We start from the raw sequence: 18,669 nt of genomic DNA on the forward strand, positions 1-18,669 counted from the left end.
CTACGTGTAAATTAAGGGCATGTTCTGATGTTCAAGATGCACGACCAGCTCATGAACGAGCTGGAATGTCCAATGATTGACAATTTTGACTCTGAACAAAGTGTGATCAATTCTATTATTCCGCGCGACTTGCGTGGCTGCGTTTTCAGCTGAACTAGTCGTGTGTTGTTTCAGGTCAGTGATTGTTTGAGACGGGAAGAAAGATTAGTCGAAGAGATTCCCTAGCCAATAGTCAAACGAACAGTGCGCAGCCACCTGACGGCTGCACGCTCACCTGCTCGTCATTCTTACGCCTGTACCTCCACATCTCCACTGGCCACTGCTCGTTTTCTAGTTGGATTATTGGTGTAGGTCCAGCAGTCAACCTCATCAATGATAAGGGACGAAAATAAATCGGATACTTTTCGATCCCATCCGTACCCGAAATGAGGATATATGGTAGGTATCTAAAATTTGACGGAGATAGATAAAGATATGGTATTACTGTAATCCGATGGATGTGGATTGTTTATTTTTTTTACGCGGATTATTCGACAAAGGGCTATTTAAGATAATCTGATATTTGTAAGGGCATATCATCACACCCTATGATTGAACCATACACCATTATAGTCTATTCAAATGACTAATCTGTCTTTTTAAAACTTTGAGAGACTCTTTCACTAGGTTGAGACTTGAGAGTAGCTTGTTTCGTTGTTTCTAAGTTATTGTGTACGTAGTAAAAAAATTTTAAATTTGACCAAATTTATGAAAAAATATAGTAACATTTTCAATACAAAACAAACATAATTAAATATATTCAACGTTAGATTTAATAAAACTAATTTAATGTTTAAATTTGCTATTTTTTTTATAAATTTGATTGTAAAAAAATTAAAATGTCTTATTTATACATGTATGAACTATCCGATCTATTTGTAATCCGAGTCCGCTATGAGTCCATACCACATCAAGGCATTATTTGGATAATGTGATAGGGAAATGATTTTCCACCCATCAAAAGATATCTTTAAATCCTAACCATTCATTCTCCCTCTTCTATTTAATCTAACCCTTCATTTATTTCCCAATCCCAATCCCACCCTCCATTTTCCATTATCCAAACACACCTCAAGTATGTTCAAACTTCAATGTGGTCCTCTTATAACTCTCTGGTAGTAGTAGCATGCGTCTGTACATTGGGCCACCTGGTAATAATAGATGGCCCATGCACAATAGAGCAGCCGTGCGCCCGTGCACGTAGCCCAGCCCAAATACGTTAGCCGCCGCATCCCTACGGCCCGCGGAGTGATTTACTGCCTCGGCCTAAATACGTCCCGGCCTCTTGGCCCACGCGTCCACTGGCGTCACGGCCCAGCGAAACCACCTGGCCCGCACGCACGCACACGCACGCGCGCACTCCTCCTCCCGTCCCGTTTCGCCCACGCGGCGAAACGCCGTGCAGACAAGTCACGCTTTTTCTCACCGTCACCGATCCCTTTCTCTTCCTCTCTCGTCTCGACTCTCCTCCACACTCCACACAGCCGTTGCCCCCGCGTCGTTGCGTTGCGTGCGGCCGTCGGGGATGGCGACGAGCGGCGCGGCGGCACGTCCTCCAGTGGCCACCACCCTCTCCGCGCGCCGTGGCACGGCTCCCTCCGCCACCGCCGCCGCCGCCTCCTGCCCCGCGTCGTCGGCGCGGCGCACTACCTGGAGGCCGCGGGCGAGGCTCTCCTCGGGGAACGCGGCGCGGGCGCGGGCGCGGCTGCTGCGTGTCGAGGCCTCCTCCATGGCCGACCCGGTCGAGGAGAGCCTCCCCGCGGCACCGCACACGGCCACGGATGCTCCGTTGGAGACTCAGCCCCAGGTGCGCACCAGGTAGGCACAAGTCTCCACTCCCCCACTCCAGTCTATAGTTCAAGTGTTACCCTGAGTTATTTTGCGTGTGACCTTGCTTACAGAGTTCCAGTTTCTCGTATTTCTGGTTTCTAAATTACCATCTTGTTTGCGTAGCATGTGGAATTGGAAGGGCTACAACATTCGGTACCAGTACGCGGGAACTTCTGGCCCTGCATTGGTTCTAATTCATGGTTTCGGAGCAAACAGGTGCGTGGACGTTCTGTTTCATATCTGCAGGCAACCAAACTAAAATTTTCAGTTATCATGCCAATGGGGAGTTAGCTTAAGGCCATGGCAGTGCAGTAGCTGTTGCTGCAACTGTTTTTTAGATGCTTCTGTAGTTCTATGTTGTAAAGGTTTAGGAGAAGAAATGTTGGACCTAATATTTTGAGAAATTTTTGGTTAGTGGTCACTGATCACATGTAATCCTTAGTTATTGTTAAATCTTGGGCTGTGTTAAATGTTGGTTTTATGATGAAACCTCAAGCTGCATTACTTTTCCAATAGTTGATTTGATACAATGATGGGGACTACTAGTGTTTGTTTTTTAATTATCACACTACATCACTTTTCTGCGTCAAAAAACACCCCATCACTTTGCTTAGCAATCATGTACAGACTCCCCTCTTTTTTTTTTCCAGTGACCATTGGCGGAAAAATATTCCTATTCTTGCTCTGAAAAACAGAGTATATGCAATTGATCTTATTGGTTATGGCTATTCTGATAAGCCTAATCCACGTGAGCTTGGTGAGAGCTTTTATACTTTTGAGACATGGGGAGAACAGCTGAATACGTTTTGTTCTGAAGTTATTAAGAGCGAAGCTTTCTTCATATGCAATTCAATTGGAGGTATGCTCAGCTCCATGCTTACATACATCATACATGAAATGCAATGGATCATATGTTGTATGTGTAACTAATGGACGAGCATAAGAATGCATGTCGCTCGATGTAATCCATAAAATTGCTTACTCTGCCAAAAGAACATTTTTCAAATTCCTCCCTTTGTTATTTCAGAAAACACATTCGAGTAGGGAAAAAGGAAGACCGTAAATGATGTCTATGCTAGTTTAGTAGTGTTGTTCCTATCTGTTACCCCCTCCGGTCATTAATATATAAACATCATATATTAATGACTAGAGGGAGTATTTCTGTAGTGAGTGGGTGCATGATGCTGTTCAAAATTATGGTGATATCAACTAGATATGTCATATGCGCTCATGCTTCACAATGGAAATTGATTTTCATTATACTAGAGTGTATTAGCCTAGTAACTACTCCAGAATGATATTTGGAGTAGTGTCCAAGATGAGACAAGTTCTCTTCATGTACCTCTAAATTTTGAGGGGAGGTGCGAGTGATACATGTCACTGATGAGTATTTGTACGCATGAAAAAGAATTTAACAAGCACTTGTAATGTGTTTATTATTGTCCTTCAGGGCTTGTTGGTCTACAGGCAGCTGCTATGGAACCACAGAAGTGCAAGGGTATCTTTTTATTGAATATTTCATTGAGGATGCTTCATATCAGTAAGCAGCCATGGTTTGGAAGGCCTTTCATCAAATCATTCCAAAGTCTGCTACGGTAACTCAGAATTTCATAGTTTGTTGCGGGATCCACATACTTGTTACCTCCTTGTTACAATCCCTTTTCTGGTTTTTAGGAATACTGTTATTGGGAAGCTGTTCTTCAGCGCTGTTGCTACACCAGAATCTGTGAAAAATATTCTCTGTCAGGTGTATATTTATTTAATCCTCTCATCTTGGAAAATAATCAAAGCATAAGCAGATTATTGGGCATATACAAAAATCTATGGTAACACAACATTCAGGCTTAACGTCCCAAATTAAGTAAAAGCCACATGACCTTGCTCCAATGGCTGCATTCTGTGAAAAGAAAATCTTTAATTCATCATCTTAAGTATAGAACCTGTTTTTTTCCCTTTATTTAGTTTGTAACATAACTGTAACCTTTTTTCCACAATGTTTTTTCTCCTAGTTCTGATGGAATTCATTTCAGTGCTACCATGACACATCCGCTGTTACAGATGAGCTAGTTCAGTTTATTCTGCAGCCAGGGCTTGACCCTGGTGCTGTGGATGTATTCCTTGAGTTCATCTGCTACTCAGGAGGTCCTCTACCTGAAGAATTACTTCCCAGAGTGAAGGTTAGGTTTCCTGTGGTTCTGTGAGTGATTATTCACTTTGTTTTTTTAGAACTTATTTCGGTTATATCAACTATATATGATTTTTTTTTTAAATTTTTTTTTGCAGTGTCCAGTTTTGGTAGCTTGGGGTGAGAAGGACCCATGGGAGCCTGTGGAGCTTGGAAGAGCTTACGCATCTTTTGATACTGTTGAAGATTTTGTTGTCTTGCCAAATGTTGGACACTGCCCACAGGTCCTGTAACAGCTGAAATCAGTTGATTAATTCTTTTTTGCAATTTGCTTTGCTTTTAGCTATATTTTATTTGATAAGTTGGCAGCTGAATCATTTGTTTATAATTTTCCTTGCAGGATGAAGCACCTGACCTTGTAAATCCACTTGTCGAATCATTTGTTACACGCCATAGTTAGCACATGGCTGGGGCTGCTTTCTCTTTGTATTAAAGCCCCTGACCCACTAAAATCTGGTTTGCTGGAAAACGGGAACAACTATTTTATCTCAGGATACCAGATGGTCCCTTCTTTGTAGGCCATGGTAAGTGTTTCTTTAGCCATACAGTCGCAAGTTTGTGTATAACTGACTCTGGGAAATGGAAATGTAATTTTAGTTTTGTACTGTGCTTTGCAGTACTTGCATTTGAGTATTGGTGATAACACACCTGACTGATTGAATTTCAAGGGATGACGAAGGAATCTGACTTATTGGAGGGAACAAAGAACCTGTCTTCTCAAAGCAGAGGGGTTAGTACCAGCAGCATGGAGGTTTTATTCTGTTTTTAAGTTATAACGAAAATAATGGCAAGTTCATAAATGTGAAATTTCCACTATTCTCTCTGCAATCATTCTTACTTGTAATCTGACAGTATGTATATATATGCCACTAGTATTAGCAGTCCCCTCAGTAAATTAATTCTCTTATGGCCACCCTGAAATCTTCGCTCTTTTCAGTTCACGATTTTGCATGCTAGCCAAGTGGGTTTGTCCAAAATAAACCAGCAATGAAAACCAAATACTTCAAAATCGAATGCTTAATTTGCGCTTATTCAATGTATATCTGCAGTATGCCTGTCATAATCTAGGAAATATCCGTATTCGATGTCCCAAAGAAAGGAATAACATGATTTCAATTTTGCTGATGGATAAAAGATGTTGAACTGAAAGTCACTGTAGCATGGCTGCATGGGCTAGTGTCCCTCGTACTCATCTTATCTGGAGACAATGTTTCCCAGTGTTTTGGCCATGCCTATCTCCATCATACATGACAACTTGTGCTCTCTATATTATCCTATGCATTCGTCTTTGTTTTCCATATTTATACCAACCACTTCGTGAGGGTTTGGTCAGCGAAATTGGGCAACGGCGTTGCAGCACATGAGACATGGATTTTTCACTCAGAAAGTGATTTCATACCTTGAGGGGATATCCTCTCGTTTCGTATATGTCACCTAAATAATCATAAAAAATTGGTAAGATAGATTAATATAAAATATATCACTCCAAAAACATGCAAGTTAAAAGTCAACTTCTACAAGTTGTAACAAAAATAACAAATATAGCTATGAACGTAAGATAACTATTTTCAGTTTTTTTTTGTTGCAACTTGTAGAAGTTAAATTTGGTCTTGCATGTTTGTGGAGTGATATATTTCATATTAATCTATGTTGTCAAATTTTTTAAAACTTTCTGATAACTATTTAGATGACATGTAAACAACGAGGGAACATCCCTCGAGGGATGAAAGTTCATATCTTTTTCGCTGGGAATATTTTTAGATAGTTGAAAAACTACTCTTGTTACATATTTTTTGCTGGGAATATATAAACTGTGTTCGATCTACAGCATGTGACTTCTGGATCGGTCCAACTAAAGTTCTGCACTGTTTTTCACGGAACATACATCCGTTCATCTCAATGATTAGAAAATGGTCCATAATTGTGCATGAGAATAAAATCATGCCATCCACTTCTTCAGTCTGTCACCAACAGTTAGTTATTAATCCTGAAAATGCCCAAGTTGATGTGACTAAATGTATATGCATGTCGAAGAAACGGATATTCCCATTGTACATCCTTTTCAAGTTTCTAATGTCCCTTGCCTTTCAATCTACGAGATAAGCATTTCTGAATTTTTTTTAGCAGTCTACAGCAGCATGCTGCTGTTCTTGCTCCATGAATCTGAATACTTCCATTGTTCAACTGGAGAGTGCAGATAACCCAGAAGGCCAGAACTGCAATCCACTTGCTCGACACAGTTTCTTGTCCCAGCAAGCTAGCTCTCCCCTCCACCACATCAGCACCGGAATTTTTCAACTCCGAGCACACCTCTCTGATCAGGTCAGGTCAGCTTCAGCTTCCCCTCGTGCCATTCGTGTGAACTACTACCAAGTCCTTATCTGACCAATAGCCATGGTACGGTATCTATAGTAGAAGCTTAGAGAAATGCCACATTTGTCACTTGTGCCTATCTGACCCAACCAATCTTGCCGCGAGTCTGCAACAACCGCAGCTCATGGCGCTAGTGGTGGTTACTGGTTGCTGCTACCAACGTTCAGTTTGCAGCACGTTTTTTTCTCTCCTGCTCCAATGATATGGTACATCATACTACAGTTCAGGAAGAGTACAATTGTACAACGAACCTATCATACTGTCATGTACTCCTGTCTGTCCACGCTGACCTCCAGCTAACACACATGCATCCACACAAGTTGAGGCAGGCAAGAAACACTAAACAACATCGCCGTGTTTTCCTCATGGAAGTGACGCTGACATGCGTCGATGCAATATTAATTATAGTGTGTCTGCATTAGACTTGTGTCGTGGGAGATGGAAGAGCCGTCAAGCCAAGCCACACCTTCTTAAAGACGGCCAAGCTATGCGGGTAGGGATCACTAGAAGTGAAGTCATTGCCATCAGGCACAGCCGCACAGGCAGAGCTGAGAGCTTAGGAGCACATTGGTTTCTTGCAAGTAACCATAGGCCAGAAGTAGACGATAAGCTAGCTAGCTAATCCAAGCCTGTGACTGTGAAGGAGTCGAGTCGTCTTTGCCAAGTCGCTGTGCCGTTGAAAGGGACAAGGGTCTCCTGGACAGAGATCTCGCCCGTTAAATTTGCCTCACTTTTGCTTCTTTCCCTCCGATCTCTATAGCTGTGCAAGTGAAGGAAGAAAGGAACAGCCTGAATTATTTCTCCGGTTAGTCCCCGTCCTGTGTGTGTGCTATGCGAAGGAGCAAGTGGTGTTTGCCTTGTTTTCCCATGGCCAGCACGGCGGCGCTGCCCATCGAGACGGCGTTCTCTCTTCCGGCTCCGTTGCCGTCGTGGCCGTCGTCAGGTACGTATTGCATATTTGTGCATACCTCGTGTTTTTTTGGTTCTTCTGGTTATTATGTTATTATTTGCACGAATGGTTTTGTGTATCTCTCGAATGGAATTGATTTCTTGCAAAACTTGGTGATCCTGATCATTACAGCACTTCGCTTCTTTTGCTAAATTACTAAGGTTTGCCTTTCGATACTCGGTTACTGTTCTTCTCACGCACAGCTCCACTTAGCAAATTCTGATTATTTTTTTTTTCAATCTTGTCCTGATCACGCATTCATCATTAATTTTCCTCTTGACTACAAGTCCATTATGATTGGAACATATCCAGAGAAAAATACATGCATGGCAATGCAGGAGTTATATGGCTAAATGCAAATAAGGCAGCTTTAGGCGAAGCTGGCGAGGTAGCTTACCTGCAATGACGACTAGGAACATACTTTGCTATATTCATGGGCTACAAGATCTATATTCATGGGCTACAAGATCCTCCTCTAGTCCTCGGTTGCTCTGAAATGCTCGTATTGGTGTGTCCTTTTCTGAACAGACATTGATAACCATGATTTCCAAAGAATATATATGTTATCAAATGAGAATAGAAAGCATATACCAGCATAATCTTATGCCTTCATCTGGCTAGCCAGGGTTGTTTGGAAGACAAATGCGCATCTCTATCCAGAACACCACAACTTGAATAGACCATTTCTGCTCTCTTGCTATCATTATGACTTGCTAATTTTTTCAGCTCTATAAACACTTGGCTAAACGAATTTCTATTCTTAGTTATGGCCTGCCATTTTGATAGGCCCAGTTTTGTGGTTTTGTCAACTCTGTAACATCTTTGTCTGACTGGCGTTTGTTTGTTTGCTTGCTTGCTTGCTTCTTTTTCTTTTCGAGATGCTGACTGGCCTTTCTGAATTTTCAGTTTCAGATGGAGGATTTGCAAAGGGTAGCATTGACCTTGGTGGTCTAGAGGTGCGCCAAGTCACCACGTTTGCCAAGGTCTGGTCCACCGGCCAAGACGGCGGCGGCGCCACCTTCTTCAGGCCGGAGCAGGTCCCCGCCGGCTTCAGCGCCCTCGGCCACTACGCGCAGCGCAACGACCGGCCGCTCTTCGGCCACGTCCTTGTCGCCCGCGACGTCTCCGGCGGCGGGCTCCTTGCCCCGCCGCTGGACTACGCGCCCGTCTGGTCCAGCCAGGACGGCGCCGCCCACTTCTGGCTCCCCACGCCTCCCGATGGCTACAGGGCGATCGGCGTCGCGGTCACGGCCTCGCCGGACAAGCCGCCGCGCGACGAGGTCGCGTGCGTCCGCGCCGACTTCACCGACGCGTGCGAGGCGGAGGCGACGGTGTGGGACAAGGACGGGTTCAGCGCCGTCGCCCTGAGGCCGGCGGTTCGCGGCGTGGACGCCCGCGGCGTGCACGCCGGCACGTTCGTCCTCGCCAGGAGCGACGCGACGGCGGCGAGCGCGTCGGCGCTGGCGTGCCTCAAGAACAACGGCGCGGCGTACACGTCCTGCATGCCCGACCTCGCCCAGGTGAACGCGCTCCTCGCCGCCTACGCGCCGCAGCTGTTCCTCCACCCCGACGAGCCCTACCTGCCGTCGTCGGTGACGTGGTTCTTCCAGAACGGCGCGCTGCTGTACCAGAAGGGTAGCCAGACCCCGACGCCGGTCGCCGCCGACGGGTCGAACCTCCCGCAGGGCGGCGGCAACGACGGCGGGTACTGGCTCGACCTGCCGGTGGACAACTCCCAGAGGGAGCGGGTCAAGAAGGGCGACCTCGCCGGCGCGAAGGTGTACGTGCAGGCGAAGCCGATGCTGGGCGCGACGGCGACCGACCTCGCCGTGTGGTTCTTCTACCCGTTCAACGGCCCGGCGAGGGCGAAGGTGGGGCCCCTCACCATCCCGCTCGGCAAGATCGGCGAGCACGTCGGCGACTGGGAGCACGTGACCCTCCGCGTGAGCAACTTCTCCGGCGAGCTCCTCCGCATGTACTTCTCGCAGCACAGCGCGGGCGCGTGGGTGGACGCGCCGCAGCTCGAGTACCTCGACGGCGGGAACCGGCCGTCGGCGTACTCGTCGCTGCACGGGCACGCGCTGTACCCGAGGGCAGGGCTGGTGCTGCAGGGCGACGCGAGGCTGGGCGTCGGGATACGCAACGACTGCGACAGGGGGAGCAGGCTGGACACCGGCGGCGCCGGGCGGTGCGAGGTGGTGTCGGCGGAGTACCTCGGCGGCGGCGGCGGCGGCGTGGCCGAGCCGACGTGGCTGCTGTTCGACCGGGAGTGGGGGCCGAGGGAGGAGTACGACATCGGCCGCGAGATCAACCGCGTGGCGAAGCTGCTGCCGCGGTCGACGAGGGAGCGGCTGCGGAAGCTCGTCGAGAGCGTCTTCGTCGGCGAGGGCCCGACGGGGCCGAGGATGAAGGGCAGCTGGAGAAACGACGAGAGGGAGGCCAAGTAAAAATTTTGGCGGTTCTCAAATTTCAGACGACGACACGCGGTGATGACGAGTGAAAAGTTTATTATATGGGGTTTCTCAAATTCAAATCAGATTGTTACGGAGCAATTCTGAAAAACGATGACAGAGTGCATGGTGAAATATATTCTTTTAAGATAAGATTTAATCAAACTTAAAATTCCAATCACAATTGTTTCTCAAATGTTTGGTTTTTTTAAAAAATACTGTACATAGATTCACCATAAGAATTCCTATAATAATATCATAAAATTTATTGTATTTTGTAAACTTACTCTAAAAAAATTCTAATACAAAATGTCATCTTAAAAAGTAAATATTTTTTAAACATAAAATATTTATGATTGAATAAAGTACCGTTGTACAAAATTTCAAGTCAAACTCGACCAAATAGATCTATATTTTTTTTCTTTTTTCTTTCAAATGTGTATATCGAACTTGCAGTTCACATTCTTTACGATGGTGTATTTGTATTGTAAATATATCATATTTCTAGTAATATGTGACAACAAATGTAATTTCTGGTAAATTTCACTTTTAAGTAAGTTTTATATTTTTCTTCTCATTTTGACACAACTTATGCTTATACTTATCAGCCAAAATTTAATTTTTCAACATTTAATCTGAAGCTGATTTTAGGGGTTTTTCATCGAATTTTATTTTTCAATTTTACTTTTAAATCACTAAAAACACGTACATAAAAGTTTTATTTATAAATTATATTTCGTTTGTATAAATATATTGTTTGGTTTCTTCCCCGAATAAGCTAAATGATTGGGCTGTACCTTCCTCTCCGCAGCCATAGGATAACAAACGCACGGTTCTCATCTTCCATCGTCACTCACCGACACCATCCGTAGGTCTTCCAGGAGCTCCTTCCTGCCACGTCATCAATGGCGATGATGGGTGGCTGACAGTCAAACGCTCCCCACGCCTCCTCCCCTTCCCCCCTCTCTCCCTCCATGGCTTCCCTCGCCTCCCCTCCTCTCCCCTGCCGCGCCGCCGCCACCGCCAGCCGCAGCGGGCGTCCTGCTCCGCGCCTCCTCGGCCCTCCGCCGCCGCCCGCTTCCCCTCTCCTCTCCTCCGCTTCGGCGCTCTTCCCGCGTGCCCCCTGCAACGCCGCACGCTGGAGCCGGCGCGACGCCGTGCGGGTAAGCTTGCCAAATCCCGGTCCATAATTTCCTATTAGTTAGTCAATGCGAGGTCATTATCTAAAAAAACGTCAATGCGATGTTACCTGCCGCTGAGCACGAGTAATTTTTGTGTACTATTGCTCTGATTGATTACAGATAGAAAAACATAAGGCTAATTGGATCGATTAAACATGAGCAGCTTGTAATAAGTTGTTAATCTTGCGGAGAGCCTAGGTATGCTTGGGGATATAGTAAGTGACATTGCCAGTGTGCCGCAGCAAGTTCGGCTGCTATGCTCGCTAGGTTAGCTAGCAGGAAAGTGTGACACCCGAACTCCCGAAGCAAGTGTATATTCATTTTTCGGGGCTACATTATCACTTCATTTCACTATATTTCGTCTGGAGCATGCAATGTCGCTGTTTCTTTTTCTGAATGTAGCATTGGCACACATAATGATCTTGTGCTGCATCTTAGATGAATGTTTGAAGCTAATTTGGTTTGATTAGTTCCAGAGCCAACATTGTACAACATATGTTATCTCTTGCTCAAAATTTGTGAAAGCTTGTGCCTAGATGAGGCATTCTTTGCTAAAGCAGTGATTCTGGCTGGAAGCAAGCCAGCAATAAACACAAATGATTCAGGTTTAACTATGAATAAGCTTGTAGATTTAAGGCACTTAGAGAGTGCAAACATGGATTCTATTATGTAACTCAATCTGAGTTTGAAGGTATGGATAGATGCGTTGAGACTTCATCTATCAGGCACCATTCGGAGCTATCAGTCTCAACGCATCTATCCATACCTTCAAAAATGGTAAAGGTGGTGCCTGATAGATCCGAATTCCAATATGAAGCAGTTCGCATAAGTCTAAAGAAAGCAATCTTGCGGATGTTCTTGTAGTGATTGAGACATTTATTTTTCTTGAGCCAATTGTTTTCTAGCAAATAGTCAGTACTTTAACAGAACTGTGAGAATTAGTGTTACCAGATGCAGGGTTCTAAAAAGGCTTAGATATGTTGGGCATGATCTGTTGGGTATTTGGCCTTATAACAAGTATGATGGCTGAGATGACCTGTTTAAATGCATTACTCTGCTCAGGCATATTATTCATGATAGCTATGAATGAATAATATGCCTATGAATGCATTACTCTTCTCAGGCATATTTTTGTTACTTATTTTCTATGCTTATTTAAAAACACTGTGTGCCTTGTATGCATAACGATGTTGAACCTGGTACAGGTGTGCTCTCAAGCTGGTGCAGCTGGACCAGCCCCATTATCGAAGACATTGTCAGACCTCAAGGATTCCTGCTGGAGATTTTTACGGCCACATACAATTCGAGGAACTGCCTTGGGATCCATGTGTGGTTCTAGTTTTCCTTTTATATTGGTCAAATTTGAGTTTTCATCTTTTGGTGCTAATTTTGCTGTGTTAATACAGAGCATTAGTTGCTAGAGCTTTGATAGAGAACCCCCAACTGATAAATTGGTGGTTGGTATTCAAAGCGTTCTATGGGCTCGTGGCGTTAATCTGTGGCAATGGTTACATCGTTGGGATCAATCAGATCTATGACATTAGAATCGATAAGTATGTATAATCTCTCTATAGATTCATATAAGAAATTATGGTGATGTTATGAATTACCATTAAGAACAAAATTTCCTTGCCTATTTCTTTTAACTGTATTCTGACATTTCTAATTTTATGCTGCTTTACAGGGTAAACAAGCCATATTTACCAATTGCTGCCGGTGATCTCTCAGTTCAGACAGCATGGTTATTGGTGGTATTATTTGCAGCTGCGGGATTTTCAATTGTTGTGACAAACTTTGGACCTTTCATTACCTCTCTATATTGCCTTGGTCTATTTCTTGGCACCATATACTCTGTTCCTCCATTCAGACTTAAGAGATATCCTGTTGCTGCTTTTCTTATCATTGCAACGGTACTTTGCTCCTATCTTCTCTTTGTTCACTTCAGTAACCATTGGATTTTTTTTATCTGTTTGTTTTTGTGTTTAGAAGCATTCTTAACGTAGTTTGTTAGCAATGTATTGCTGGTCGAATTGTGGTTACTCAAAATAAAATAGAACACCTAATCTTTTCATTCAAAGTGCATGTAATCAGAGCACTTTAACTCATCTGATTCGAAGTTGGACTGACTGAATCTATGATATATTTTTTGTCAACAAATAATCTGTGAGATATACCTAGTAAGTATCTGAACTCATCTGGTTCGAAGCTTATGAAAATGAAAGACCTATTTGCCAACTGAGCATGACTGAGAGCTAGCAGTGCGACTAGCAAATCACCTCAACCATTCCTCTTGCTATTCTAATTTTCGAGAATAGATCTTGTAATACCTTCTGAACAATTGTTCCTTAGTTCCCTAATAGTTAGCAAACAATGCACTGTGCAATTCAGAAACTTTAAAATCCCCATGTTTATGCTGCATATGATTTTGATTACTAACTCATATTTATTTTTCAATATTTCATTCATTATATATATATATTTTTTTGACAAACCCACCATTCAATTTTTATTAGGTCCGTGGTTTTCTTCTCAACTTTGGTGTGTACTATGCTACTAGAGCAGCACTGGGTCTTACATTCCAATGGAGGTAAAATAGTCACCGGAAAATTCTTTATGCTTAATCAGTACCAATTAGCTTTATTTTTAGATATTAGATATCCTCTGCCTATCAAATTGGTAAAAGTTCTGTTATATCTCATTGCAGACAGATTCAGAGATGATCATTATATCTAATGCCATATGATATCTTTCTATCTGCAGCTCGCCTGTTGCTTTCATTACATGCTTCGTGACTTTATTTGCTTTGGTCATTGCTATAACCAAAGATCTCCCAGATGTTGAAGGGGATCGGAAGTGAGTTTCTAGTTGGCACTTGGCTCTACAACTATGGCATCATTTTTTTTCTCTGTCAAAGATCGTGCTCCTTTTTTTTTGGTTTTGGTGCGGAAGTCTCAAGGTTAAAAGAAAGTGTGATCAGTAGAAATCAGGTAACTTAAATTGGTAAGTACCAGTGAAAGAAATGGATGATATATGTTAAATCAAGTTGAAATGGAAACTTGAATTTACAAGTGGTAAAAGTAATCAAAGGTTTGATAGTGGATTTTTCTAGTTCCAGATTCTAACTGGGATTCCCATTAGCTGTACCTTGGTGGTTTCCAGTATGATTTGAAATATTGTTACCTGTTGCTACATAGTAGTCACTGAACTTTATGTGGATAATAAGTTTTGAATACAGTCGCTAGTGAAATGCCAATTATGTTGTCATGAACTTTGGTGTCCATTTATGTGCTTTGAACTTGTCATCATGGAATATTGCATACAGGTATTTGAGCAGCACAAATAAACTACTATTTCACTGCCTTATGGTGATGAAAGCACAAATGAGTAAATAATTCTCTTTGAGCAGCCATTCCTTGTCGTTTGGATAATGCAATATTTAGATTAAAGGTCCCAAAAAAAATGGCAGTAATTGGTTGCAGCACCTAGTTTCTATAAACTAAAGGACAGAACGCCAGCTTTTGTAGACAGCAAGAAATTATCAGAGTACTTCTGGGGTTACCAGCTTACTAGGCGAACAGAGAATGCTGATTCTGGCAAGATCAGAGGCATTGGCCCGACATAACCAAAATGGTAGACAGAACCCTCATCAAGAGACTGTTATGTACTTCTCCAAATTATGCTAGCCAAATTGTTAGCCAAATAAGTTATGCCTGTGTTACATAATTTCTAGTCCTTAGGAGATCTTATCCGAAACAAGCAATCAAATATACTCCCTCCAGCAGGTTTTAGCCTTCAGCATGGGAATTAAGGAGAGGGGTAAAAAGACTTTGTTGCCTATAGGCCAACTAGTTAGGGCTATAATAAAGCCAAGGGATATTAGGGGTGGTATAGGTAGTTTAGTGGTCAATGTCACATTTTACAAGTACTAGGTTGTTATATTTGGGACAAAGTGTGAACTCTAGAAGTTGTTATATTTTGGGACGGAGGAAGTAGTACATTAAAACATAACACAAATGTGAAAAAGGTGCAGAATTCTATGTTTAAGCTTAACAGATTTTTATTTAGCTTTGCTTAAGATTGAATAGGAGCAATTGGAAGCAGTTCTGATACACTATACCATTGTTTAATAAATGTCAATGAGTGGACTACTAACACTCTAATTATATCTTTTTTCCTCGTTCAGGTATCAAATATCAACTTTGGCGACAAAGCTCGGTGTCAGAAACATTGCATTTCTTGGCTCTGGTTTATTGATAGCAAATTATGTTGCTGCTATTGCTGTAGCTTTTCTCATGCCTCAGGTTGCTTTACTACTTTTAATATTCCAGCCTGTTCACCTATAAACATGCAGCACATGTTGTATGGCATGTTGTGCATTTAACTGGATATTGGTATACTGTATTTTGTTGATTTCTCCTGTTTCAACTGCGGATGATGTTTAGATGGTAAAACCATGAATTGGAGGACAATCAAATTGGTATTATATGGTAGAAACATAACTATACGGTGCTATTGTTGGTGTTTATCCTCTTAGTAGTTCCACCTAGAATAGGTGATGGTAACATTTGGGGCTGTATGGTTCTATGCCGATTGTTGCCAAATTTTGGTAGCAGTGAACACAATTGGCATGCATTGGATTTGCTACCAAATTTTTGTAAGATTGCCATCCTACTTAGATCACTAGTTTATTTCTGACTTGCCAATGTTTGGCATGTTGGATTTCCAACTTGCTAGGGAGTCCACTTCCATACAAACGTTAGGGCTTGTCATATGTTTCAATATTTCCTAGCTTGACTTGTATGTTCTTTGTTTGTATTTTTTTTATGATTCAAGCAATAGTATTTTCAATGATTTTCCACTACAATATTCTACAAATATTGTTCAATATAAAGAATTGCCAAACTCAACCTTTTATATTTGTGATTTCTGAACCGCATCAGCATGTAAATTCTTTTATCCTAACTCCTGAGGATATCTTTCTGGTCATTGGACTTTCCAGATCAAGGTGTTTAGGCTTTTTATTGCATACTGCAATACTAAGATGCATTACGTGGTTCCTTTTTAATAACTGATTATGTTCCAATATGCAGGCTTTCAGGCGCACTGTAATGGTGCCTGTGCATGCTGCCCTTGCCGTTGGTATAATTTTCCAGGTATATGTGTTAGGCTTCTAGAGACGAAAAACCCTCGTGTATCTATGCTCTAACAATTTGGCACAATGTTTCATGATTAGTTTATTGACATTGTTAGCTTACTTCATGGGTTGTGATGATCGGCGCCCATTAGTTTTTTTATTGAATTATATAGAATTACACACATGGAAGGCTTGCAGGTTTAACGTGTCATTGTCAAAACAACTGCTAAGTGAGGCTGCACATAAATTTTAACAGAAACTAAAATGGCTACAGAATAATGACTTGATAAGAAGCAGTTTCATTCACAGCTAGTATCTTGTTTTGCTTCTGTGAAGCTGTTACACACATTTTAACTGTAACTTGTTTGTTTTCTGTTCCATTTTTTCAGACATGGGTTCTGGAGCAAGCAAAATATACTAAGGTGAAACTTTTGACTTCAGTTCTGAAACCTTTTAAAAAGAACTTCTTTTGTTAGAAAAATAAGATACTTCATTAGTATAAAATGCTAATAGAAACATTCTATATGTGAGCTTGCTTGTGGCTGTTTTACTCAAACAAATATTTTCCATTCTATTCTCTTTAACATGATCTCACTGTTGTAAGGTCTTTTTATTTCTTGGGAAGATATGTCATTTTGCGCCTCCTTACTAATCAAAAGAGCAACACAATTAAAATAAATCTCAAGTTGCCACTTGCCATGTCACATATGCAAATTGACTGTCCTTGTTTTTGGATGAGATGGCACAATTGATCCTAATCTCAATCATTGGGCTTCGATTTTAAATTTGGTTAACCCATTTCTTCTTGTAAGCTCACTTGCAAAACTACTGTAAATATCTGATAGGACATAATTTAGGGGATAAATATGGTTGTGTTTCAATTATACTTATGTCACCTTGCTTCTCGCATAGATAATTACCATTCTCTCTTGTCTTGCAGGATGCTATTTCACAGTACTACCGGTTCATTTGGAATCTCTTCTATGCTGAATACATCTTCTTCCCGTTGATATAGAGGTAAAAAAAAAGTATTAGTCTCCTGCAAAAAAAAAAAGAAGAAGAAAAATTAGCATCCTGCAATGTTTTGTAAAGTTTATGCCCTATATCCATTTCTGTTCATTATCTAAAAAATATCCATTTCTGTTTGCATAAAATGTCAGACCAAGCAATCTGATATGGTCTGCATGTTGAGTGCGGCAAAAACTAGAAGCCCATATGAACAGTGGGCGTAAGGGAACGAACATGCCATCCATGGGAAGACTCTGATAACTCTCTCTCGCCCGGGCTGTAAAGGGTAAGCACTGTTGTGCATATATATGAAAGGAAGGTGATAAAGCAGGGATGCTAAATTGCTACTGGGATCCTCAAAGGCTTATAGTGGTCATCAGTGGAATGTGCCTTAATAATTTGGTTACCTAGCAGAGCAAGTTTTTGCAGGTTATTAGGTAATATCTTTGAGGGAATGAACTTAGATTTCATTGTTTTAAGGTCTGGTCACACAACGGGTAGTAGTGCTGGAGCGGCAAAAGACGACCTTGTTTTACACTACCAAGGGAGGTTAACTCTAGTTTTCATGTGACCACTTACCTTGAGAGTTGAGACCATGGAATCACTTGTCGACTCCTCGGCTTGTATATTTCTAGTGTCAGCATTTGCATTCTCCTCCACACTTGTACTTGAAGAGTTGAAGACAACTTTTTTGTTTGTGTATTTCTGGAGTGTCAGCATTTGCATTCATCCGGCTTTCTTTCAGCATGATTTTCTTCTTACCTGATTTATATGCGTGTTGTTATGTCAACTGCCGTCGTATTCATGTACTCCTATCATGGGGTCATGGATATGATACTGTATCATCACTTTGCTGTAGCGATGCACGAGTGACGAGCCTTATCATTGCCTCCCGATTCCCAAAAATACCCTCTTTTTTAAATTAATCAAATGTTACTCTCCAGCTTCTGTCCTAATTAGTAGTACTAAATTGTGATATATCTAATCAAAGGTCCCGTTCTTTTCTTCAACAAGAGTTGGATTAAAATTAAGATTTTCGTGGCACGCTTTTTAAACTACTAAACGGTGCGTTTCGTACAAAAACTTTCTATATGAAAGTTGCTCTAAAATATAATATTAATATATTTTTCAAGTTTGTAATAATTAAAACTCAATCAATCATACATTAATACCATCTTGTTTTGCGTAAAAAAACTTAATCTTCATCTTCAGGACAAAAGACCACCACCAAAGTATATATATTTTGGGACGGGAAGGAGTAACAAAAAATCGTTGCATGGATGCATGATGTTTAGATTCCCTGTGACCAATTGTATACTTGATTTAGGTAAGGAATAAGTTCACGTTAACTCTCTCAAATATATGTCGGATTTGATTTGTATCCCTCAATCCGCAACCACCAAGCTATTGTTCCTAATGCAACCGAGATGCACCTACTCCGTTTCATTATCACCAAGTTGTTTGCTTGGTACTACAAGTTGTGTTGTGCTCTGCCCTCCCAGAAAGTTGTGTTGTGCTAT

At 42.0% G+C, this 18,669-nt stretch overlaps 3 protein-coding genes across 4 annotated transcripts; all 3 read left to right on the forward strand.

The window, feature by feature from the left end:
- The first annotated feature begins 1,504 nt into the window (after positions 1-1,504).
- LOC127780587 (pheophytinase, chloroplastic) lies at positions 1,505-4,975 on the forward strand. Of its 2 annotated transcripts, none has more exons than XM_052307509.1 (9): positions 1,505-1,857; positions 1,993-2,085; positions 2,520-2,728; positions 3,320-3,464; positions 3,544-3,616; positions 3,900-4,046; positions 4,153-4,278; positions 4,395-4,578; positions 4,672-4,975. In XM_052307509.1, the coding sequence occupies exons 1-8, from the start codon at positions 1,565-1,567 to the stop codon at positions 4,452-4,454; spliced, it is 1,146 nt and encodes a 381-aa protein (XP_052163469.1). In that variant the 5' UTR covers positions 1,505-1,564; the 3' UTR covers positions 4,455-4,578; positions 4,672-4,975. The 2 variants fall into 2 exon arrangements, with proteins under 2 accessions (XP_052163469.1, XP_052163468.1); XM_052307508.1 differs by having other exon boundaries at positions 4,723-4,975.
- On the forward strand, positions 4,678-9,981 carry LOC127780586 (hypothetical protein At1g04090-like). The gene is made up of 3 exons (XM_052307507.1): positions 4,678-4,784; positions 6,252-7,370; positions 8,283-9,981. The coding sequence occupies exons 2-3, from the start codon at positions 7,259-7,261 to the stop codon at positions 9,821-9,823; spliced, it is 1,653 nt and encodes a 550-aa protein (XP_052163467.1). The 5' UTR covers positions 4,678-4,784; positions 6,252-7,258; the 3' UTR covers positions 9,824-9,981.
- A 671-nt stretch (positions 9,982-10,652) lies between these two features.
- Positions 10,653-17,851, forward strand: LOC127780588 (probable homogentisate phytyltransferase 2, chloroplastic). Its single transcript, XM_052307510.1, has 11 exons — positions 10,653-10,989; positions 12,213-12,334; positions 12,414-12,560; positions 12,692-12,917; positions 13,521-13,594; positions 13,768-13,860; positions 15,191-15,308; positions 16,098-16,160; positions 16,531-16,563; positions 17,082-17,158; positions 17,302-17,851. The coding sequence occupies exons 1-10, from the start codon at positions 10,801-10,803 to the stop codon at positions 17,154-17,156; spliced, it is 1,140 nt and encodes a 379-aa protein (XP_052163470.1). The 5' UTR covers positions 10,653-10,800; the 3' UTR covers positions 17,157-17,158; positions 17,302-17,851.
- The last annotated feature ends 818 nt before the right edge of the window (positions 17,852-18,669 follow it).

Source organism: Oryza glaberrima, chromosome 7 (assembly GCF_000147395.1).
Source record: "Oryza glaberrima chromosome 7, OglaRS2, whole genome shotgun sequence".
Taxonomy (NCBI): domain Eukaryota; kingdom Viridiplantae; phylum Streptophyta; class Magnoliopsida; order Poales; family Poaceae; genus Oryza; species Oryza glaberrima.

Coding starts and splice junctions, on each gene's coding strand:
- LOC127780587 (XM_052307509.1), top strand. CDS start 1,565: ATGGCGACGAGCGGCGCGGCGGCACGTCCTCCAGTGGCCACCACCCTC. Junction 4,047..4,152: donor AATTACTTCCCAGAGTGAAG/GTTAGGTTTCCT, acceptor TTTTTTTTGCAG/TGTCCAGTTTTGGTAGCTTG. Junction 4,279..4,394: donor ATGTTGGACACTGCCCACAG/GTCCTGTAACAG, acceptor TTTTCCTTGCAG/GATGAAGCACCTGACCTTGT.
- LOC127780586 (XM_052307507.1), top strand. CDS start 7,259: ATGCGAAGGAGCAAGTGGTGTTTGCCTTGTTTTCCCATGGCCAGCACG. Junction 7,371..8,282: donor GCCGTCGTGGCCGTCGTCAG/GTACGTATTGCA, acceptor CTGAATTTTCAG/TTTCAGATGGAGGATTTGCA.
- LOC127780588 (XM_052307510.1), top strand. CDS start 10,801: ATGGCTTCCCTCGCCTCCCCTCCTCTCCCCTGCCGCGCCGCCGCCACC. Junction 13,595..13,767: donor GGTCTTACATTCCAATGGAG/GTAAAATAGTCA, acceptor TTCTATCTGCAG/CTCGCCTGTTGCTTTCATTA. Junction 13,861..15,190: donor GATGTTGAAGGGGATCGGAA/GTGAGTTTCTAG, acceptor TTCCTCGTTCAG/GTATCAAATATCAACTTTGG.